The sequence below is a fragment of the Trichoplusia ni genome, chromosome 12 (assembly GCF_003590095.1).
Source record: "Trichoplusia ni isolate ovarian cell line Hi5 chromosome 12, tn1, whole genome shotgun sequence".
NCBI classification, from domain to species: domain Eukaryota; kingdom Metazoa; phylum Arthropoda; class Insecta; order Lepidoptera; family Noctuidae; genus Trichoplusia; species Trichoplusia ni.
The window spans coordinates 9,084,440-9,108,345 of record NC_039489.1 but is presented as its reverse complement, the minus strand read 5'-3'; the positions used below and the strand labels follow the sequence as shown (position 1 = coordinate 9,108,345).

General features: G+C 35.1%; 4 protein-coding genes across 15 annotated transcripts in view; 2 read left to right on the top strand and 2 right to left on the bottom strand.

The window, feature by feature from the left end:
- LOC113499691 (microtubule-associated protein Jupiter) overlaps positions 1–9,361 on the bottom strand; it is a 120,434-nt gene extending 111,073 nt beyond the window's left edge. For 2 of the 10 annotated variants that reach the window (XM_026880246.1, XM_026880248.1), the window contains exons 1-2: positions 9,099–9,333; positions 1,815–1,913 (exon numbers count right to left, since the gene is read on the bottom strand). In XM_026880246.1, coding sequence (XP_026736047.1) covers positions 1,815–1,913; positions 9,099–9,157 — 158 coding nt within the window. In that variant the 5' untranslated portion in view covers positions 9,158–9,333. Of the gene's footprint in view, positions 1–1,814; positions 1,914–9,094 lie in introns of all 10 variants that reach the window. The other 8 variants (XM_026880256.1, XM_026880251.1, XM_026880258.1 and 5 more) reach the window with 7 other exon arrangements.
- LOC113499690 (inhibitor of growth protein 2) lies at positions 1,481–13,942 on the top strand. Of its 2 annotated transcripts, none has more exons than XM_026880244.1 (5): positions 1,481–1,776; positions 11,321–11,527; positions 12,280–12,468; positions 12,713–12,832; positions 13,002–13,942. In XM_026880244.1, exons 1-5 carry the CDS (start codon positions 1,731–1,733, stop codon positions 13,322–13,324), a joined length of 885 nt encoding a protein of 294 aa, XP_026736045.1. In that variant the 5' UTR covers positions 1,481–1,730; the 3' UTR covers positions 13,325–13,942. The 2 variants fall into 2 exon arrangements, with proteins under 2 accessions (XP_026736045.1, XP_026736044.1); XM_026880243.1 differs by lacking the exon at positions 1,481–1,776 and adding an exon at positions 10,705–10,958.
- Positions 13,943–14,128: 186 nt separating this feature from the next.
- LOC113499689 (ras association domain-containing protein 8) lies at positions 14,129–21,390 on the bottom strand. Of its 2 annotated transcripts, none has more exons than XM_026880242.1 (10): positions 21,098–21,390; positions 20,860–20,970; positions 20,543–20,664; positions 20,084–20,272; positions 18,647–18,881; positions 18,258–18,374; positions 17,546–17,748; positions 16,528–16,642; positions 16,053–16,179; positions 14,129–15,490 (listed from the first exon to the last, which is right to left on the bottom strand). In XM_026880242.1, exons 1-10 carry the CDS (start codon positions 21,167–21,169, stop codon positions 15,405–15,407), a joined length of 1,377 nt encoding a protein of 458 aa, XP_026736043.1. In that variant the 5' UTR covers positions 21,170–21,390; the 3' UTR covers positions 14,129–15,404. The 2 variants fall into 2 exon arrangements, with proteins under 2 accessions (XP_026736043.1, XP_026736042.1); XM_026880241.1 differs by having other exon boundaries at positions 14,129–15,505; positions 21,098–21,389.
- A 380-nt stretch (positions 21,391–21,770) lies between these two features.
- On the top strand, positions 21,771–23,430 carry LOC113499696 (dynein light chain Tctex-type 1-like). The gene is made up of 3 exons (XM_026880262.1): positions 21,771–21,901; positions 22,649–22,817; positions 23,249–23,430. Exons 1-3 carry the CDS (start codon positions 21,878–21,880, stop codon positions 23,401–23,403), a joined length of 348 nt encoding a protein of 115 aa, XP_026736063.1. The 5' UTR covers positions 21,771–21,877; the 3' UTR covers positions 23,404–23,430.
- Positions 23,431–23,906: the final 476 nt, after the last annotated feature.

The following is a 23,906-nucleotide window of genomic DNA, read 5'->3' as shown; positions in this document are numbered from 1 at the left end:
GCTGAAGAATTTGAGATTCGGTTTCAGAAGGCATTATGAAATATATTTGGCTTTCGACACTACTGTCTGGCACTGTAGTGGTGCTTTGAATAGAGATGATGAAGACCTAGTTACTTAACCGATTAAACCGATTACTTAACCGATATATGAAGTATCTTCGTTTATCTTTGATTGCTGAATGCTTCTGCATAGAAAAAAAAATACATCCAGAGGAAAGATGTCAAAACAAAACTGAACAGCATAAGTGTTAAAAATATTGTGTCGGTAAAAGGGTAATCATATTTCAAATGAATATTTATCGCCATTTTTGTCTATCTTACTAGAATTGATTTACGTGGTATGATAATACTAAAACATACAAAACCATAAAACATACCTTAAAACCCTTTTAGGTTTTATGCAAAACAATAAATCGAAAAACAGTTATCTACTCTATCGATATAAATATATTCTTACAATAGTCAACGGTAAAATTTTATTGAACTCCATTTTATTGGCATGTCAAACTATTTACCATTTATCAAGCGTATGTGATCGATTGCATGTTAAAAAATGTAAATTACATAAGCCATGTAAGTTATGCCGATGGCTAAACTACTAAAATTTGCGTATCGAGCGTCCAAAACCCTCTATCTACACATGCTTAATTTGCATACGTAGGTACTTACTTTTTACCTACTACAAATTTCTGAAGAACAAGCCAGTATTGACCCTATAACATATTTTAAAATCATTTGCTTCTTGAAGTTTATCGTCGTAATTTTAACTCCTGCTTAATATAACACATATGTCACTGCAAAATCGATTGTGTTGTTAATAATAGACCGGAATTCAAAATACAGACACTGGTTCGTACCACCGACCCAATTCAGGATATAACGAAATTAGGTTAGTATGGCGTAGGTAGATGCGCAAGGACCAGGGTTAAGCCTCTACAACTGTGGGAGCAAGACAGCGCAATACACGGTGTAGAGCGGCTTCTCGCTTCCACAATTACAACAGTACTTATTATTTCAAGAGGTGGTGCTAGGCAACCTGTCAATAGTAACGCAGAGTGTTTAAAACTATATCGTTATGGATTCGCGTGACTTCGGATACCACTAACAGCTGTGGCACGTCCCATATTACAGGGAATTTGGAAACGATATATCCTGCTGCAATGTTCAATACATTTCTTTTTCAGCAATATTGGGATGGCGGGAGACACGTCGGTAATTTTTAACACGTCATTTTTAATTTAAATGTTGCATCAGGCTAAACGCGTGGCTTAACATTAAAATTGGATCGCATGAAAAACTGTGTTAGCAATGTCGATGATATTTGACCAAAAGTGCGGCATGGCTCAAACAATGAACTTGCTATGACTAAATTGTGATTCAGTGACCGGAAGTACATTCCTTCACTTTAGATAAGTATTTGAACTTGACAAGTCACATAATTGTCCCATTCACCATTTATTGTGCCTGGAAGTTGCTCAGAGCGCACTCACAGGTCGACTTCTTTCCGGAAAACGTTTAAATTTAGGGGCATCGATAACACAAGGATCGCAAAATACCGGGCAGAGATCCTGGGTACATGAAGCTCCATCACAGAGGCCGGCGAACGTCCCTGGAAACTTTTGCGCTTCTGAAGGAAGTTGGAATGGCTTGGCTGATGGCCTCCCAAAGCCACCCTACGCACCAAGCCTACTGAATAAGGGGCCCATCCCCAGTAACCAGAAGCACTGGATCATGGTACAACTCGCGCTTAAATTTCACTTCAGCATGCTTCATGTTGGTATGTATACGATTTTATTGTGACTAAACACATCTTACCTGCTGCGCTCGTTGTAATCCAGGCTCGTGATGAAGATTGAGTCCTTGTCGACGAAACTTAATTCACCAGTGCTTTGAGATTCCGAGTGTGAAGGGGTCCTAGAACGAGAGCTCGGTTAGGGAAAAGGAAGGATTTTGGGATACCTTTATGGGAAGAGAACTAAGTTCGGGAATTTGGGAGTTGAAATTCTTGGGATCAATGAATGAGCTTTGTGATAATGTTTCTTTGCAATCACATAAAAAGACATGAAAATCTACTACATTATAATTATGTGACCTTAACAGATATTTCTATAAAGATAATTGTATTAAGCAAGGAAGAAAGGAGGAACTCATGGTTAAGCTGTAACCGCATAAGTGAATCGATCACAGGTTAAGCTACGCTTGACGCGGTTAGTCCGTAGATGGGTGACCATCTTTGTCATAACGAGTTTCTCCGTCTTTCGGAAAGCACGCTGCCAGAGCACGGTTCATTTTGGGTCCCGGCTGTTATTCCTACAACTTGACAGTCGTTACAGGTAGTCAGAAGCTTGAAAGTCTGACAACCAGTCAAGCCAAGGGGTACGAAGACAAATTCAAATCAAATTGTTTCTTTTTTAAATCTTTAGCACACCAAATAAGATTTCTAATTCTCATCTTTGTATCTCCTTTAATTATAGTATTTATAATCAAAGTTCAATCCATAGTTCATACCTGCACACCGTGAGAACTCGTGAGCTCAGTATCAAATAACTATAAATGCTTAGACGTTCGCTGTCATTTAATGTTTATAAAGCAATATCGTTGTAAGTAATGTAGACTTTAACATCTCTGTAGACCTTAAATAGAGTTGCCAGAGATAAATCGAGAAATTACAACTTTATTAGAATGATTATACTAAAGTTTTAAATACCCTGTTAATACTCAAGTTTGTAATTTCTTGACTAAATGATGTCGAGTCATATTATTGGATGCCGTAACCACCCGATACTCGTAAAAGAAAACTGCTGACATCGAGTTGCTACCATATCTCTTCATATAAAACAACACTCATTGAAAAAACAGGCATTGTAGCTTGTTTTTCTGCGTTGGGATAAAAGTACTCGCCATTAAAACTCTAACGATGGGAATATATCGTTTTATTGCGGAGCTTCAATGACCACCTACCAGCTTGAAATCATAATATGCAGCTGTCACGGAATATAGATACATGCATGGCAAATTTAAACTGAACAAAAAAAATTAAAATGGGTAGAATTTAACAGGCTATATATTTATTTCGGACAAAGGGACAGGTGGACCTAAAAAGCTTGTAGAAATGGACCTTAATAGAAGCTGCACAACAGAAAACAATTTCCACTCAAACTATAATAAATCTATTGATATCATCGCATTCCTCGGAAACAATAAACAGTAATTTCAAGGTATTAAATAGAATAGCTGCCAATCTTCGTCAAATCGTTCTGTCGAAGGCACGGCGTTGTCGGTGCTCGGTGGCGGGCATCGCCCGGAGCGACGTCTACGGTAGCGAGATACCGAGACACAGCATTAAGCATCATTAGACAGAAACCTCAGTTATTTCGCATGACCATAGGCCAAATATCTTTGAAATAGCTGCATATTGAAAGCGGGGTACGATGGTTTTTAAATGTAGAGTACTTATTTAAGTTGAGCTAAGTGAATACATAATGTGTGGAAGAAGCTCTCTTATTTGTAGTCTAAACAGGTATGTATTTTATGTTTGGATTCTATGACGGAAAATTAACAATTTTCTTGAAGAAAAAATGCTCAAAATAGAAAGAATTGAACTTTGGTACCTTAAAATTGCCTACGATACAAAGCCGTCATTAGGTGTTCAAAATTTGTATGGGAGTTAGGTACTGACATTATTTATTCGAAACTATTGCTTATATGTGAAAAAACACATTCAAATATTGTATAACCTCGAAATACATTATATTTCACGATCGATAACGTTGTTATACGATGCTGCGTTCTTCATAGCCGGGATAATCAATTAAATAAATAACCATTTTACAACTAAAGAAAGCGACACATATTTTTATGGCTCTCCATTATAACAATTACTAAAATTACTAGTAATAACTGTATAGTATTCCTTTCTATTGAAACAATGCGCCTATTATAACAGGCTAGGATGAATCGCTACACTGTCTAAAAATTAACCGCAAAATTACTAGTATCGCCTGTGTACCTGACATTTAAAGATTTAATGAAACCTAGCAAAAAAGACTGGGTTTCTAATAGTCATGGATGTTATGTGCCTTTAATAAATATGTACAATATGTTATAGAAAGCAAGATAAAAAAATGTCGGGAATACTTGGGAGAACAATGCGAAACCTTAACAAGTACGTTTTAAATAGTTTTCATTAAGTAATAATATATTTTCACTTACTGGAAAGTTAAAATAGTTGCCAAAACACTAGTCGGGAAGTCGAGTCCTACCTAAGAGTAGAAAGAGTCTGATAGAATAGATTTTCATTATCTAGGTACAAACACAACACATTAGTAACACAACGCCTTAGCTTAAACAAAGAGCAAACAAAGGTAGTCCTTTTTAAGTAACTTACATTCATCCTATATGTCTCTTCAGTTCACGCATTTCTAAATTAATTATTTATCTTGAACCACCCATTAAGTAAAGGAGTGATATAGTAGTTTTCCGAAATGAAATCGACCAACATGCAAATCCGGATCACGAATAATATCAAACAAACTTTCTAAATGTACACAAAGCCGATAAGCTAAAATACAAACAAAATGTAGTCCTAATCAAGGCTTGTTCCATGGTAAACATCCCACAATCGACCAATTAACAACTAATGGATAACGTTTGTATTTGTATAATTAAACTAAACGTGATAATGCGGACTGGGGTACTACTGGTGCTACCACCGACTCTTAGACCGTTGCTTCTATTGTGGGAGAGAGAGACCGCTCAACCCCGTGTAGAGCACCGTCACGCTTGCACATCTACATGCCTACTTCAAGAGATGACGGTGGTCTCCTGTAGATATGCTATCATTACGTATATTTATAGTATTAAACACTTTCCAGTACATAGTACATAGAACTGCTCTTGCAAACGGGCAAAGTCAACTCTGGTTGCTGCCAAAAGTATTATTTTATGGAACACAAATATAGCAACCCCAATACAAAACCCCTTTGTCTCGGGGTCATGTTCTATAAGAACCTAAATTTTTATACTATTAGATATGCTTATCTTATCGTACCTTATGTGTGATGAACGATAATCCATAGTAATCTAACATCTCAATTATGCGATGTAAATAAAAATCAATCAACAACAAACACAAAAGCCGATCCCTTTGAGAGAATGTTTTTTTGATTGTTTGTTATTTGCGGCGTTTAGACCCCGATATCTGTTAATTAAGGGGTTCGATACGACGGTTATAAAAACAGAGATAGTGTCAATTAGTGGGCCGATGTCCCTCAAAGCGGCTTTGTGTCTATTCCGAGCGACGCAGGGGAACAAATTGATGTGCAGCTATCAAATTAAGGAAAACTTTATGGTGTACAAATTGTTTCTAAATTTGTTGACGCCATTAACTTTAGAGGAATGCACTTTCGGAAAGTGAGGGACTTTGTTAAGCTTTCGAGCTCACAATATTTCACAATGATGTTTTTGTTCTCTATGAAAACGTGGAGTAAGAATTTTAATGTTCCACTAAATGGTGCTTATATGGTTTTGTGTGCTATCCTCGATTATTTTAAGCCTTTTACAAGCAATATAAATACTCTGCTTAGGTATAAGAATGCCTTTTACGGAAGCATAAAAAACATTGTTTAAGTGAAAATACTCTTAAAATGTTAGTTTAGACACTACTTCTCACATTCTATAACTCCAAGACGGTTTAAACGAGAACTCTTCATTTGATTTATTGCTCACGATGGTTCATAAATAATACGAAATCAACACTTTTTACCAGCACCGCCTTTAATAGCCTAACGTGTCATATAAGTGTAGGAAACCTCGTAAAGATGTCCGAGAAATTACACTCATAATATTGACCGCGAACTGTCAAACCGTCTGCGCAGGCGCAAGACTGGCCTCGACGCGACGCCATATTAGTCAGCGTGTCAGACGACCACCTGGGCAGTTACTAAAACACTATTTTCTAATTTATGTGAGTACGATCGATCTCCTCATCCTTATTTACTCTGACATTATCTAGTAAATCGCACGGACAAGCGGATTTAAGTCAGGTAATTACAACGCAGTTTACTACCGGACTGTTTTGATGGCCTGTTTTAGTCTTTTATGGACCTTTTCTTGTTCGGTTAGCGGTTAATCAAAATAAGCATTGTCTTGGTAACTTACTATAAAAAATAACATACAAAAATTGTATTAAATCAAGGTACTAACCAGATAGAACAAATTGCAGCGTGCGTAATCGACCGATGACAGTGGAAGTGATGGATGGAAATCTCGTTTACTTCAATAACATTTGATCTGAGTGATTATCACATCATTATGTATAATAAATGAACATAATCATTTCTAGATTATAGGAAAAGCCTACTTAGGTATTTGAACTTTTTCTTGTAACGTCTTATTCGAAGAAACTGGCTAAATAAAAAAAGTAGAGTTCAAATTTCGAATCTCCTGCTATAAATCCCAGCTTATCATCGGGAAAGCAATGGCAACAACTAAAATCAATAGCGGCAATCAACAAATCGATTTCCAGGAATGCAATAATATTTATCAGCGAGATTTGCGGAGTGGCGACCGCAGACTTCAGACGCACAGACGTCGGGAGTAGCCGACCATGTAATGGCGGCCGGCTTCCGCGAGGGTGCGCCGCCATTGTTTCCCGCCAACTCGTGCGTGACTGTCAAACGCCCCCGCGACCACCACAAGCTTCCAATGCCATGTTTGGCTAAAATGTCTTCGCTGATCTTGACTGCTATTATGGCAACACTCACCTGTTTAAGCAGTGATCTATTTTGTCTTTGGTTATTGCTAATTTCAGACCTCGAAGGTCAGGTATATAAATGTCAAACATTAGGTATTTGTAGGCAATAAAGGAACACATCTGTCTCTAATTCCATAATCCTTAATAATTTGAAGGAGGTAAATTAAGTATTTAGCACTTACTTTGGAATTTGTACACTTAAAATAAGACCCTACTTTCGAAGTTTCTACTCATGACATTTCATAGCTTTGCTTAAATACATTCGTGACAGATGTTAAAAGTGCTATTGATTTCAAATAACCCGGAAACTGAGCTCGCTTCAGGTGTAAATAGAATCATGTGCAGTAGTGAAATATGATACGCTCATGGCTTATTAAAGCCGGGGTACCTACGTCACCCTGTCGCCGGGTGCATGCGCCGCGCGGTGCCTGCAGGGCTTCTCAAGCGACTGCTATCCTGTTACTGCACTCCTGTCACACTGTGACTAATCCCATTAAAAATAATATGCCTAATAAGGAAAAATGTGAATGGAGGACGCAGAACTAAGCAGAGTAAGCAGGGAAAGTTGTTTTCCTATTTCCTTTCAAAACAATTAAGTGTTAAGTCTAAGAATAAATAATCAATTTTCCCTTACGTTTATTCTTATCCTTGAACCAAGCTACCATGAGGCAAAGTTCAAAACGATTCATTTTCACTAAACCTGACCTAAGGCACAAAATTCCACGCAAATTAGAAAGGATGCTTATATCAATCCCGTGCTTAAATCAAAGGACACAATTCTATTGTTTTGACGCGTTATTGACGCTCTTAGCAATCGAGAATGAGCGAGCCGAATTGTCAAAGACGGCAAAACCATTGTCGCAACACTAAATCGCATGGTGCAACCCTAATGACACACCAGAAACTCCTAGAACTGTGCCTTTTAAGGCTTTCGAAGAACAATGCATGTAGTACTCCTTGCTCTAGCTCTTTATAATGATAAATCCTTGAAAGACAACAGTTTAAAACTCATATTACATCGATTCTAATAAAAGAAAAACCTAAAAGGTTTAACCGTGCGTGTAAAAGGTTGGTGCCCTATTTACGAAGCCATATCGTTTCCTTAGTAGGTATGCATTACAGCATTCACAGCTCGCCGTAAACAAAATGGATGTATGAAAATAATAGAACTCGTCGTTTAACTTTCCTGTATCCCGTAAAAGTTTTATGACTTTTGTGCTCTACATTTCCAAATATTACGACGAGTTGGTGTATTGCACTGAAATTTTGCATTTACTGAAAATATAATGAATAATTAGCGAAAACAAGGAACAATGCCGAGGAAATGCGAATTACGCCTGACTTACTGTTTCGACAATAATAATATTGCACAATAACACCTAATTTGTACAAATAAAACATTAAAACATAAACATGCCAGTTGTTCGCCTAATTGGGAGTCTCAAGGCGAGGCGCACGCGCCGCCTACGACACGGAATATATCTGGAACAGCCTACAACTTCAATTACAGCGCGATATTGTACAATGTACCTACATACATGTACACGTATATAATAATGTGCTTTTGCTAGTGATAGTCGACCTTTCGAAGCTTTAATTAAATTATAAAAAAAACTGATAACTGATCAGTTTTTCAAATTATTATTTTTGTCTAGAGTATAGAGGCAAATAACTGTACAGACCATCATCATCTACAACTGTCATTGTGATGGTGGTTCAAATAAACATAATAATAATGTATACTAAAAAGTTTTCACATTCACATTCATTTATGATCAGTCTTCATATTTTCAGGGATTTCATAATAAGTCTTAATAGCATGGTGCTGTGAGTGTAACAAATAAACTAACTTAATATTCCCAGAAAGAAGTTCTTAGGTCCTAACAACATTTAAAGTTGTAAGGTGTATCTAAAACGGGCAGTCATTGTACGCAGAAATACTTAAAAGGATTTCGCGTATGAGTTTTATGACGGACTGGACTAGTTAGGCGCTCGTTTAAAACGCATAAAAGCAAATGATATAATAACATACAGGCGCTGTGCCATATATCATAACTTATTTTATGTCTTCTGACGTTGTGTATCATGTCTAAAAGTACTGCCGCGAGCGGTAGTTAGGTGTTTTACTAAAACCTTATTGATGACACGAATTGCTTATTGGTTTATTACGGAGAATGTTTGTTAATCTATAATACAATTAGGTTATTTTCTATTATATTTCACATAACGCAGCTATTTTATGGGTAGGAATGGCTGCTTCTTGCTTGTCACATGGTACCTCTTTAACACACATAATTACTCTTATTATTAAAAAAAGGAAACAAAAATGGATCATACTTACTTACTTAGTTATAGAGCTTCTAGAATCTTCACGCAGCCCGACAAATATTAGAGTGGATGACATTGGGACACTTCACAGAACACTTAATTTTTACTTTATTCTTATTAATATTTTTTTACTGATAATTTAGTTTGAATTACACGGAAAGATTACAACAAAAATGCGATACAATCAAAATTACATTAACATTATTGTGAATTATGACATTTGTCAAAGACAAACACTTATAAATCGTGCCAAAAATTATGAGTTTGAACTATCATGCCAGTACTGGCGAGTTTGTTAGGCACACTGTGGTTTGCATTAAGTTTTATGACAAAGTAGACGTGGGTGAGTTCTGTAGGTGGAAACCTCGACTCCTGTATGATATTAAACTATCATAACAACATCCATTCGCGTAGAATGATCTCAGTTTGAAGCTATTTAAATGTCCTTAATGAGTTCTAGAGCGGTCGTGGGTAGTTGCATATTGTTATCCTATGTTTATAGCTAGAGTTTTCGCTAATTTCTTATGAAGTCGTTCAGTCCCTTCGCGTGAAGCTATAAAGTTTGTTGTCTAGACTGAACATGCTACAACTCGAGACAAGCCTTCTCGTTGTATGTTGGTGCATACTCAAAAGCACCTTATTATCCATATTATACAAGTCCACAATGTTACAGAGCTGGGCAAAGACCTCGCCACTATTTTCTCTCTCGACTCTGTTGTAAAAATCAAAGAAGTCTTAGGTAGGTACTAAAAAACAAAACACAGGATGAAAAATTGGCCCAACACTGTAGCTATGTACCATCTGTACATACCTTGGATTTTCGAAACAAGTAATCGGAAGTTCAATATTACAATTAGTGTAAATTAACCTTTTTTTATTTTTCGTTAAGTTAAGCTTTGGTTTACGTTTAAGCCACAGCTCTAGCTTCTGTAAATAATTGCTGAACTTTAAAAAAAAAACTATTTTTGAATTATAAACAGATATAAAAGTAAAAAAGGAAAGACCTTTAAACAAATTATATGTACACCAGCGCCACCTGTTTTAAACTCTCTAAACAATCTGGGCAAATAGTGCGTCGATACCACGAGCTTAGGCCAAGGACCAGGAGAATACAAATTTAACTTAGATTATATTATTTCGTGATATATACGGTCGTATTGTTTTGAGAGCCGTCTACACAATAATATGTAGAAGAAGATAAAATAATTCACGTGAAAAGTTGTAAATATCGATCGTTACGAATGATTATGATATTACCTTAATTGTTTTAAATAGTGACATTCAATTTGCACGTTTTTTCGAAAACTTGCTGGACTGTATTCTCTTACATAGAGTATAGTAGTTATAGGAACTGTGTAATCAACAACGTGCTGTAATGCGGGACAAGTGGCGCCACTTTCTATGTTTTCCTACTATACTCGTTTCTGAACACCACAACATGAAAAATCGATACCACAGATCCAGACACATTTTATTTAAATGTTGAGACTTTTTATACAGAAATTGTAACTTAATTTTAAACCAAGTAACAAAATGTACTCATGTCAAAACTCATTTTACTTTAAAGTTATTGGAGCAAAAACGAAAAAGATAAAAAAGAAACTTACGTACGTCGTTTCTGAACGTACAATGATGCTTGACGGCACGGCTGTTGAATGCAGTGGACTTGTTATTCGCTTTCAAAGTGTTTTTTTCATTTCTCTTGTTTTATCACTATGAAAAAGGTGTTAATTCTTTAACCATGTTGAATCAAACTTCTACTGAAGCGTTGCTATCAGCAACATATGTAGAAAATTACTTAGATTGTGTTGAAAATCTTCCGAATGACCTGCAGAGACATTTATCGCGTATGCGAGAGCTTGACGTAACATACAGAGGTAATTTTCCAATAACTACTTGTCCTGTAAGCCTAAATTACTCCAACAAAATATTTACAGTTGTATATGTTATTTATAATTGATATAACAGCTTGTAATTATATTGTTGACGTTCGCCTTTCAACCTCGTTACGTATGCATACCTATGTATAGATAGCGAGTCGCGACTACAAGTGGACCAAAATAACACCAAATCCACTATCCCGATGAAACTTCCAAAGATGGCTGTTAAAATCTGGCATTTTAATAACTTTCGTGTGGCTGTTTGAGCGTCATTTGATGGATGCAAAAGATGGTGTTTTGGAGGTAACCTAGTTGATTACAGTGTTGCTATGGTGTGTATCTTGTTTTGTTGTCAACAGAGTGTCTTCGCGAGGCGGAGAAGCATTTGGCGGTATGTATAGGTGCGAACACAGAAGAGCGTCGCCGCAGTCGAGCGGCACTGCGGCTGCAGACGGTGCTGGTGGCCGCCCAGGAGATAGGAGACGAAAAACTGCAAGTTGTTCAGATTCTGCAAGACCTCATTGACAACAAACAAAGATCGCTGGATGCTGATCACAAAAAACTGAGTAAGTTTCTGATTGGATTATTATTTCTCAGCTCATTAACCTCTTAACTACATTATGTATGAAAACCATTTAATTTTTACATTATTGTAAAATAGTTTGATTTTGAACATCATAATACAGTGTTTCAAGTTATTACACTTATCCAGTCTTGTCATGTTATTTAACTAAACTCATTATTCCTGTGTACTTTCCTAAAAAACTTTAGGTCAAGTAATCAATTCAGGTTAATTAGATCAATTTTTTAATATCAAAATCAATAAATTGCAAAAATCCCTAATATTCTATTGACAGGCGATTAACTATATTTTGTAACATGACCATCAGTGTATTATATTTAATTAATATCTCTGAATAATTCTGTAAAAATAACGGTTTGCACAAAACAAACCAACACTTTTAAGTCAGAGAAATATTACTGAAAGCTGAGTAACATTTGTAATTATCTTCTATCCAGTACCAGTAAAACATTTTGTGATATGCAACCAAACTTTTTTTTTTAATAAATTAAAATCACTATAAGCTGCATACATAATATTTACCCAATACCAGCTTCTGCAGAGTATAGACCAAAATGGTGTTAACAAATTTTAAATTTGTCAAAAACATGAAAATCATGTTTCTATTCTGTATGTCATATGGCTTACAGAAAAGAAAGCAGAGCAGTTCAAAGTTATGTAGAAAACACTTGTATAAGAGCTCGAATCCATCCTTTGACAATGATATATTTACTAACAATGAATATTATTCCACAGTATCGTGTCTTGATGTTAATACAAATGGCACAACAAAAGAAGAGCCTGCCCCAGCACCAGAGACACTGCGGAGTGTGGAGAAGGAACCGGCCGTCCCCGTAGCAACACCACAACATGTGCCGCCCCCACCACCACCAGAACGCACCAATGAGAAGGAGAAAGAAAAAGTGGATAGAGACAAGTCTGGAGGTAAGGACTTTGATCAAAGATGATCTACTGAATTTGTGTAATAATGCAGTATCATCACAAGCATTAGTCTTAACTTTGAGTAATCAGTTAATCAAATAATCTACAATATTTCTTCACATAAAAATATAATACGAAGTAAAACAAATAAAATAGGGTTCATGAGCGAAAGCTGACTGAGTAAAAAATATCCGAAAATCAGCTTTGTACTGAAATAAAAAGTTATAAAATAAACTTTTTACTTTAGGTGAGAGATGGTCAAAACGCGCTCGTCGATCGCGCACAACAGCGGGAGCCGCTACCGACGGAGCTGACTCTAGCGAGCGAGATAGCGAGAGGCACACGCATAATACCACTCACAAGAAAGGTATACAGATACAATTCTTCTGAAATACGATTTTGAATTTACCATGTACTTACTTATTCACAAAACGATCTTCAATTTTAACTGTAATTAATAATGATGTCCCTAAACTTTGTTCTAGATACATATCAAAATGAACATTTTTAATTAATAATATAATTTAATTCTACAGGTATAGGCAAAAAGAAAAAGCGCAAAGCGCGCCAGGCAGCCCAGCGATCAGAGACGCCGCCGGAAGAGACAGACGCCATCGACCCGGACGAGCCGCGGTACTGCCTCTGCGACCAGATCTCCTTCGGCGAGATGATCCTCTGCGACAACGACCTCTGCCCCATCGAGTGGTTCCACTTCTCCTGCGTGTCACTTACCACCAAGCCCAAGGGCAAGTGGTTCTGTCCCAAGTGCCGCGGCGACCGGCCCAACGTCATGAAACCCAAGGGACAGTTCCTTAAAGAATTAGAACGGTATAACAGGGAGAAAGAAGAGAAGGCATAGTTAATAGGCGCCGTAGATATAAGGTTCGAGTGGATTCGAAATTAGTGAATACAACCGCAATATACGATGGTGCTTGTGGTAGATCTATTGTGATTTTATCTATAACCATCATTTTGAGATGGTTATGTGTGCTCAGACAGAGACATATAATTTTTAGCTAATTATAAATTTTATCTCAAATGAAACAGATCAAAAAGTATTCACTCGTTTCCAGTCCATGTACAGGCATCTCGCCTGGAACACTTTCAAGTATTGAAATGTGATTTAAATTTTATGAATTATCAGTTTGTTCTGCTGTGACGTGTGGTTGTAACAGAGTGTTACACGTTATTGTTTGAGATATGATTAGTTGAATCTCCACATCACAGGATATGCATAGAAGTCATCGAATCTATTTGTTGTTAATTTACTATCCGCGATTTGACATGATGTTGTAAATATAGTTATGTGACGGTCAAACACGGAACCCCTAAGTACAGTACAGCATAACTTAAGTTACGCGTTACGGCATCTATTATACAGAAAACAATGTTCTTTATGATAGGTTGTTGTGAACAGATTTAATTTCTTACATTAAATAAGTTATATTGAATATAAGGATTAATAAATAATAAATAATTGTTGTTTTATTGTCCAGATATGTACCAAACAAACACAACATAATATTAGCTTAATAGTAAAACAGTATTCATTTTGAAGTTAGTAAATATATCTTAGTCACTGACGAGAAAATGATTGTGTAGAGCAATTTACTTACCTTACTTACACTTTAGGTAAAGTCAAGGTTCAAATAATTCACACAAATCGGTATACAATATGTCCTTTATTTCAGATATGAATATACACAAATCGTTTAATTACAATTAGTAACCATGCAAGAAATAAATTCATACTATAATACTTTCAGATAAGTCTCACACAAATTCTAAATAATTATGTAGTTTGTACATACTACATCTATTACGCTATAATATTAATAATTTGATTTGTCATAAATGCCATTATTATTTAAAATGCTTCTAAAATCAAGGTTAATATTGGTTTATAAAATATTGCAATGGCTTAAACTTTCGACTAGATTTATTATTATAATTAAGTATTTCTATATTGCATATTCATCGTAGTGTAGGTACATACTTTAAACATGATCCTTTACAATAATATAGGTAGTATAGATTAAGATATTGAAGTACACGCTTATGCATAGTTTATAATAAGTTTGAAATGGTAAGATTAAATGTGCAGTAAACCATCCATACGCGCCGATAAAATACTTATAAACATATTCGGTCCAATGTTTTACTCTATTACCCAAATGGCGCAACCTACGGCTTGACCAACATTCACAAAACAATAGATGGGATTCTCCCCGTCACAGAATTAGGATTGTAGGATAAAATGCAAATCTAACTGTCTAGTGTTAATAAAAAACCTACGTGTTTACAAACCGCATTGCATTGTCATCACACAAAACACAACACACAAAAATATAAAAATAATATTGAACATTTTGATGAATTTGTACCATCAACTCCAATATCTAATAAACATTAACTAAACGGCAAGATAAATAATACTTTTTGTGTAAGATAAAAATATCAAGCCGATACTTTTAAGTACACTTTCATATTCCAATACACGCTTATGTAACAATAAATTTGTGACAAAGTAATAATTATAAATATGACACTAATTTGAACACAAATATCTTCTAATAAATTAACCGCTACCATACAGCTACAGGAGTACCACAAAATAATATCGTGCATTACAGCAGCACTAGTTTACATTTCTGAATCAAACATTGAACTCGAGAGATTCGGGGGAATAAAGCTATCACATTACAGAAACAACTATTTATAAAAGAACACAATTTCATTCAAAATATTATATTTTAATGTTAGTCAAGAGATTTTTTAAACAAATGCTCAGACATTCAAAGTACATTTAACATTCGATTCAGAAACCTAATGAAAATTATATCTATTTGATCTATACTTCTTCGCTACTTAAATTAGGCCGTTGCATATAATTAGGGGGAACTTGTAATGGCCGCTGTCAGTGTAGAGGTTATAGGACGTTATACCCATACACCGTGAGGATTCTTATTGGTGGGTGCAGCGTTTTCGAGTTGCCTCGGGGAACCTATGATCCTGCGTGCGCTGCCTGCTTTACACAGCCCTGTAAATATGCAAAATCCATCCATACAACAAAATAGTAGAAGAAAAATAAATGTGCACAGAAGTTAATGTAGAAAGTTAATTTACAAGAAATGAACAACAAAAGTCTATCCTAGTGTTTTTTTTTACATCAACAGGTAATTATAAAGCCAAGTTAGATTTTCGTTGCGGTTGATCAGTAATTCTTAGGGAGGGACATATTTTTTAGAACCAATGTCTGGTACGCTAGGTTTATGTAGCCATACACAGATTTCTTTTGATGAAGTTATAGTATAGAATTGATTCTTAAAAATTCATCATCATGCATCTCGCGTGATTACGGCAGATGATAGCTGTTAAAAATAACAGTCTATAATGTTCCTTTTAAAGGTACAATAAACAACCGACTTCAAAAGGGAGGAGGTTATCAATACTGTCTGTATTTTTTGTTTGTTACTTCAGAACTTCGGACTGGACGACCCGATTTTGTTGATTATTTTCTTATTTAACGTGGAAAAGGTGTGTGTTGTTGTTAAAACAACATAATTAAATAAAATTACCATACGTACCGTCCAAAGGATGCCGCAACTCATCCACGCTGCCAGTAAGGCTCTGTAAGTTAGCTTCCTTCATCTCCTGCACCAGCCGCTCCACTTGACGCTTCTTCTCCATTATGGCATTCTCTAGCACTCCGACCTATGGACAAAGATTGTCTTATGCCTCACTAGAAAATTCTAATAGTTACAAATTATTAAAAACTATTTTCAAAACTAACTAAAGAATCTAAAATTAAGGGAATTATTACACTTTTATATGTAACTTATCCACGCACACGGCTTTTACATCAGCAGACAATTACCAGGACTTTAGGAATCCCAGAAACATTAAACACGGTAAAGTAAGATACAGTCAGTACATACACATACATGTCAGTACACATACATTATAAGTTTTAATTACTCTATGAGAAATAATATACTATACATACATTTAATGAACGAGTTACAATACAAAGATACAGTATAATATTTAATATGATCCTACCTCCCTCTTCAGATTCTCCGCGGTCAGATTGTTAATTTCAGTCGCGTGTTTCGCTTGTTGTATTTGACTCTGCAAACTCTCCATTTCAGCGAGCATTGAGCGCTCCAGTGCTTGCCTATAGTTGAAAAGAAAAACATTTTATTTTAATGACCAATATTCATTCTAAAAATTGTTTATAGGATACTTTTTAAATCGTTATGTTGTTCTTGTTTTATAGGAAATAATTTAAGTAAATAGCACACAAAGTCTATTTAAATTTAGAGGTTTTTATCAAAGCATTTCAGCCTCATTGTAGTCATTGTACTATTTTGTATTGGTTAATCTAAGTCAATGATAGTAGTCTTTACAAGCTTAATTTGAGTAACTTAAGATTATTCTAAGAAGAATGTTACAGGATGTTATTAATTAAGAACCGTAATACAAATATTAACTGTACATTATTTAATTATATACAGACACGTCACAGAAGATATAAAAAATTTGTAGTTTCCAAATCTGATTCTAGATATAAATAGACCTTTATACCGAGATCACAACTGACGATAACATAAAGTATAGGTTTAAACATTCAAAAGACCAAAGTTCGTTCCCATTCTGACGCGGCTGAATATCAAACAATCTGTTTTAGGTTCTCACAGGTACTATTGTACATGCTGCTATAATTACACACATCAAGTTGGTAGTCTGAATTACAAATGATCAAGACGAAGATAACAAATAACTTTACGCACTGTAATTTGCATTTTAAAGCAAACAAATTGTAGACAATTATGACACGGAATTCAATTATAGTGAACTTTATAACCCTGCCGTTTTGACTATATTATTGTTTTTTTCTTTATACGATGTCCGACAATATACAGATCCTTTTTTTAATCATTGGCTTCATATAAATTAAAAAAAAATCCTTTTATATTATATACTAAAGGAAATGATATCATAATTATCCAAAAAAACACTCAAAAATTACGTTATTATACAAGATATAGAAAAAAGTTAAATAAAATGATAAACTTACCTATTTTCTTGCTGACGACTATTCATAAGTCTTTGCTCATTATGAATCTCCTCCATCAGCTTGCGAATCTTGTTCTTGCACTGTAACAGCTCGGTTTCGCAGTTCGCGAGCTTTGACCGCACCAACACAATCTCAGACTTTATTGTCTTCTCATTTTGTTTCACTATTTCACTTTCCTCTTCAACGTATGTTAGCGCTTGTACCTATAAAGGAAATAATGCATACTTAAGTCAGCTGTTTTGCATGTGTGGCACAGTCAGGCACAACAGTTTATAAACAAAATCATATCTACAAACAGTCTGTTTACGTTGTAGGTAGTCTAGTCAGGCCAAAAAAGCGGTTTTACACTACACAATAATTTTCTACGAGTTATCGCTTATAATCGTAGATTAGATAGGGTATGATAGGTATCATAGTGTTACAAGGTTATTTTCTTGAGATAAGGTAATTTTGTTTCGTAATTTAGTAGCCATTACTGTATTTTATTTTGTTCCGTATTTTGAAAATCTGACTGAGCTTGAACTTATTTTACAAAAAATGCGTAGAGGACTAGGAATTTTTGCTCGCAAACTTTCACGTTCAACAAGATATAGTGGAAAGATATACGGAGGCAATTGAGGCAAAGAAAATAAAGGGACCGTGCGAACAAGACGCGCGCACGCTGCGATCAAACAATGATTTGTAGGGCGGTTCTTGTGTGAATTGAGTTTACCTGCTCCGTGCTAATTCTCAGCTGGTTATCGGCCGAACTAATCTGCTGCTGCAGTAACTCGACCTGTCGCTCTTGCTCCCGACCTTTGTTTTCCCAGTAACCGATCTCAGCGTCATACTGTAAAATAGGGTCTTTAAGTATATAAAAGTCTTATATACAAACAAATTTATCTTTATTTTCTATAGACTGGTGTACCGAGGCTGGCAAAAAGGGATTTATGAAAGGATAATGTTATATGGAAAAACTTAAAAAAACTTCTCTGTGGTAAAAAACCTACTAATAGTGCCTTACTCATTTTATCATTAAACAAATATTCAATTATATTTAATTAGGCTTCCAATAGACATAATGAGTAATAATAACGAGCTCGTAAATATAATTCAACCTACCTTTATAAGATCAACCTGCTGGCTTGACAACTTCTCTCTTTGATAGTTAACCAGGGATACAAGCTCTCTGTACTGCGTGTTATAGCTGACCGCCTCAGGGCTCCTGTTATCCTGGTTCTCTTCAGGTAAGTTCACTGGTGACATATGCGTTGGTCTGTTTGATCGAGACCGATTTGGGGACTTTCTAATGGCTTGCGTTGGCGGCGGTGGAGATCGATATGGCGGTGGTGGTTCTCTGATATAGAAGAATCGATTTCAATATTTTTCGAATGAATTAATATTTCCTCTACATTTGTCAGTTAAATGGCAAATATAATCTTGGCAACTGATATATTTCTCTTTAAAATATGTAATAAAGTCTTTATAGAAGAATTACAAAAATATGAAGAAGTGTTTGCAAAAAAAAATATGATATCATTTGCATAAATTTAGGTTAGTGCAGAAAACATTAATTTGGACACCGGCTGAAATACAAAGGATAAAAATGTGACAATAAATACAAACAATGGATCATTAATCTTAATTATGTCTGTAATATGATGCAAGCAATTGCAATAAATAGGTTACAATGTATTAATTGACCAAAAAGTGGGGCATTATTTATAGACAAACTAGAACGACAATCTATTGTCAGAGCAATAAGTATGTAAATGCTTTAAAATTAAAATATTGTTTAGTTTTAATCAGGTTATTTGAACTTTAGTATATGAAAACAACAAATGAATAATTAATTAATTTACATAGTAAAGATCTCAGGTCGAGTCTGGATGAGGCTAGCACAGGACCATAGGATTGGCACGAGAAAGGGGAGGCCTATGCCCGGTGGTGGGAGGATAAAGGCTGTGGATCATGATATGAAAACTTGTTGCTTCTTTTTATCATTCACTCCCAAAAGTATACTTCATATCCCTAAAATATGTAAAAGTCCTAAGTTTTATGTTTAGTCTGGGCTGACCAACACAGTTAGCTTTGATGAGTCAGTCACAGACATTCAGGTCAAGGCTCATGTAAATGTCAGCGCCTGTGACTAATATAACGTAAAAAACGAAATTTAAATTCACATGTCTAGTAAACTGTGACTAATGACTTCTAGGAAAACGCTTTGAATATGTTTCTTATAAAAAACTAATCACTTGAGGACAATTTTGTTACATATTTGCTTAGTAATTCCTCCTTAGTGCTTATTAAGGATAATTTTAGTATTTATAAAATTTTCAGGTAATAATGAAATTATTTTTTATAATACATCTATCTAACTCTTTCAGTATTTGATATTTGTCTGAATAATTAAAACTAGCCTCATTATCTAACCTGTTCATGTTCAAGCAAATAAAAGTTCCTTATTTACTACAACCATACATCCTTCATGGCAATTAAACAAAATGCGTATTTGTTTCCTATTTAGGTTTGGTATAGTTCAGTTTATTTGTTGTTTACCTGTAGGGCGGGACATCTTTAAGCACAGGGCTGTCAGACTCGGGTGTTTTGGCTTGTTGCACTCCCTTGACCACACCAACAGGGTTTCCAGGAGATGTGTTGTTCACATTACTGTATGTTGGAGTTGTGGTCATTCTATTTGGTGAGTTCTGGCTGTCCAGTATGTTGGGGTTTGATGTGTTGTGTCCGCTAAAATTATATTATTTATTCAGAAGTAATAGAATATTTCAGAAGGATTTTGTTGTATTTTTAAAACTTTATAGTAATTAAAAAAGTTTAGTTAAACTGTAGATTAATCCACTGTAAATGTTTAACAATTTGATATTTTACATCATCATTTATGCTAAGTTAACTTCAAGATCTATGACCAATGTTTGCCACTGGTGAGCAATAGTTGGAGTTGTTAAGCTAGGTATATACACATATTTTACTGTGTTTATTTATTATAAATTAACTTACCCATTTCCAATAGGTGATCTAGAGCTGTTGCTTGGCTGTGAAGGTTTCGAGTTGTTGCCAGAATCTGATCTTCTTAATATGAATTGAATGTCATTGGAATATTCACCCCATTTCATTAAGATCTAAAAATATAATTTCAGTAAGTGCTAAATGTGTCTAAAATTAGATGAATACTGTGCCAAGAATGATTATTACAGAATTTTTAACATGAATTTTCACTTTACAACACTATGTTCCTGATAGTTTTCTAAGGATATTTTTTAATTTCGTATCGTAATACCGAACGAAGAATAATGATATCCAATTTATATTCGTACCTTTAGAGGGTATTCCTGGGGTGCCAGTAGTCGTTCATTATTCCGCCACCGCTCAATAAGCGTAAATCTGCCCACTTTGCCAGTGGCATGAGCTAATGCAAAAACTACATCCTGTGTAAATAATAGATGAACATCAAACATCGAAAGTTATTGTTAAAAGTGAAATGCAATATACATAGTATGCATACTAAAGGTGTCGGTGGTGTAGTCATGAGAATAGAAATTCTAGTTTACTGACCTGGCAGGTTGTAGTCTCTGTAACCCCACAAACAATCCTTTGTATTCCCTCGACCCAGACCTTCAGCTCCATTAATTTCAAGATGTTCACAGTCAATTTATAATCACCATATTTACTTAAGATGGCATTTTATTGGTAATTCAACCTGCTCGAGACCTTCTTCTCACACAATATGAGCTAAAACGCAACACAAACATACCAAAAACACAATAAAGAAAATAAAGCTCCCAAGTGGGTTATGAGAAATTTTCGTTTAGAAACACGTCGCTGACATAAGCATGACAGCTTTGATTTGACTTGCGACTTTGCTAGAAGAATCATAAACAATTTATTTTTGTATGTTATTTTCTGGTTTCATTACTAAAACCCAAAAGTATATCATACAATTCTAATCTGTATTTTAACGATTGCTAAAAATATTTATATCATTTATTGGTTCTAATTCATACTCATAAACAAAAATATCAAATACAAACTTATTATTAATCACCAAGATTCAAAAAGCGGTAAAATCAAAAGTTTAAATGACTACATTTGACTATTGATGAAAGTAAAGTAAATTCTCATAATGAAGGGCAAGCTTTGATAAAGTTTTCCCATTTTCTAGTAAAGATTCTTATCTGAGTTAGAATAAGTTTTAACTCGAAATTCAGCGTACGCGTAACGGGTACAGGCTGGTACAGGCTGGCGTATTTTTTCCTGACACCTTTAATGTCATTGCTTTCGATACCTATTGATTTAATTTCCATTTAGAAAGGGAAATATTTTACATAAATTATCATGGCTCAAGAGGAGGAAGAAGAGGTTTTGTGTTATATTTATTTGTTTATACTAAAATGAAAAAAAATCCCGACCGCCAAAGTGCAACGGCTATGATGAAAAATGGGACATCAGAAAAGTGTTTCTACTAAGTTGTGTGTATTATGTAACCAGCACTCGAGAGTCGCAGAATTTTTGCCACGAAGACTTTGGCAACATAAACAAATCAAACTATTGGATAACTTCCATTGAGACCTTTCTAATTTCTTTTTCCCACTGTTTTCAGTATAGGTAGTACCTAGTCTCTGCAGAAAGTAAGAAATCAAAGTGTAATCAGTACCTACGTACAATGCTCCTATGTATAATATACATTATATTCCTGGCTGAGAATTCTATTCCTGCATGATAATGATTGACATACTTCGTCTGACGTGATTAAAAAGCGTCAATAGCTGTTTAAAATTTCTTAATACTTTTGTCTATGAAAATGTAAATACACAGAAACATTAGTTTTATGCATGTAGCTTATAGTGGCTCACATTTGGGCCTCTCAAAGCTCTCAATTTTGCAATACGTAGTCAATAGTCGTATTTTGTACAAATAATCAAATTAGCGGGGCTGCATTTCACTTTGGTGGATCTTCGGCAATCCGAGGGTTTATCAAAATATATTTTTCCTTGCTTTATAACCTACTATTGTACATAAAAATCTGATTAGAAAACACACATTCGTTTTCTTTAAACCATACTTTGTACAGTACAACTAATGCTGTATTTACATATATATTTTCAGGATTTAGTATTCAACGTTGAGGATGTACAGAAAATAGTGAGAGATAACATAGAGTTGTGCTTGGGCGGTAACGCGTACAGCCACTCACGATGCCCACATTGGATAAGCATAATCACCGACAAAACGCTTGCAAGATTAAACAAGCTAAATAAGCCTTTTAAATATATAGGTAAGATGTACAGAATACGCATTTATATTTGTTTCTTGTAATTATATAATACAGGACTCCACTGTTGAGGTAGAATAGAAGAATGACATATTTGATTACATTTCCTTCCTTCTGCCGAAGTCGGGTAAAAGCCGGTGTTGCCACACGTGCGTGTAGCAAAACACCGGCCATTGTAAATAGCAGAATCAGGGCCCAGATGTGAGGATCAATCCATAATTTCCTTCTATTTTAAAACGGGTGGATTCCTGAGAGTCTGCCATCCGCTTTTCATGTGATATTCACTATTGCAGTAGTGCAAGAGAGAGGCCGCTCTGCGACGTGTATTGTAATCTTGTAATGTCTCGTTTGGAGAATTGCAACAATCTAACTTTAAAACGTGGCGGTTAGCTCCCTGATGTTGTAATCAAGATTACGTGTTTGTGTATTTACAGTTAGAATTACCATAACTCAAAAGAACGGGGCGGGCTTACACACAGCGGCGGCTTACTACTGGGACACGGCTACAGATGGCGCTTGCACCGTCCGCTGGGAAAACAAGTACATGTATTGCATCGTTAATATATGGGGTCTCGCTATTCAGATTTAATTTTAATTAAATATTTATTTTAATTCAGTTGGTTTTTACTTTTTACTTATACCTAATGACAAATACTGAAACGTCAATTAATTTTAAGTAGCCGACAGGAATATTGAAATCGTTGGCACAATAAATATTTATGGGTTATCAATATTGTCAAGATGATCTACAGATGTAACCCGAATACCGCTTAAGACTCAAAACCCTTGAATTATTTTTTACTAGCTTTCGTCGGCGCCGAACTTCTATAGAAAAAAAAAAACAAAAAAAGTCTCCATTTTTATCTCTATGAAACATGTGCGACATCTTTGTTGGCCACTCACACTATTTTATTAATACAAGTAGGTCATGAACAAAACGCTTAGGAACAAAATAAAACAAAATATAAAGCACATTTTAGTATTTTATTTTTGGTAAAATTTACCACAATACAAAATAATGATAGAAATAAATAAAGTAATAAAATGTATAGACAGGTCATAGAACTATGCATTGTAAAAATTGGTGCTTTT

What these genes read in the sequence shown, in the direction of transcription:
- LOC113499689 (XM_026880241.1), bottom strand. Translation starts at nt 21,169, where the DNA reads ATGGAGCTGAAGGTCTGGGTCGAGGGAATACAAAGGATTGTTTGTGGG. An exon ending in AGCAGGTTGATCTTATAAAG is followed by an intron (nt 18,375 to 18,646) that starts GTAGGTTGAATT and finishes CCTATTTTACAG; the next exon opens with TATGACGCTGAGATCGGTTA. An exon ending in TGAGAATTAGCACGGAGCAG is followed by an intron (nt 17,749 to 18,257) that starts GTAAACTCAATT and finishes TTTCCTTTATAG; the next exon opens with GTACAAGCGCTAACATACGT.
- LOC113499696 (XM_026880262.1), top strand. Translation starts at nt 21,878, where the DNA reads ATGGCTCAAGAGGAGGAAGAAGAG. An exon ending in CTCAAGAGGAGGAAGAAGAG is followed by an intron (nt 21,902 to 22,648) that starts GTTTTGTGTTAT and finishes ATATATTTTCAG; the next exon opens with GATTTAGTATTCAACGTTGA. An exon ending in TAAGCCTTTTAAATATATAG is followed by an intron (nt 22,818 to 23,248) that starts GTAAGATGTACA and finishes GTGTATTTACAG; the next exon opens with TTAGAATTACCATAACTCAA.
- LOC113499690 (XM_026880243.1), top strand. Translation starts at nt 10,823, where the DNA reads ATGTTGAATCAAACTTCTACTGAAGCGTTGCTATCAGCAACATATGTA. An exon ending in GGATAGAGACAAGTCTGGAG is followed by an intron (nt 12,469 to 12,712) that starts GTAAGGACTTTG and finishes TTTTTACTTTAG; the next exon opens with GTGAGAGATGGTCAAAACGC. An exon ending in TAATACCACTCACAAGAAAG is followed by an intron (nt 12,833 to 13,001) that starts GTATACAGATAC and finishes TTAATTCTACAG; the next exon opens with GTATAGGCAAAAAGAAAAAG.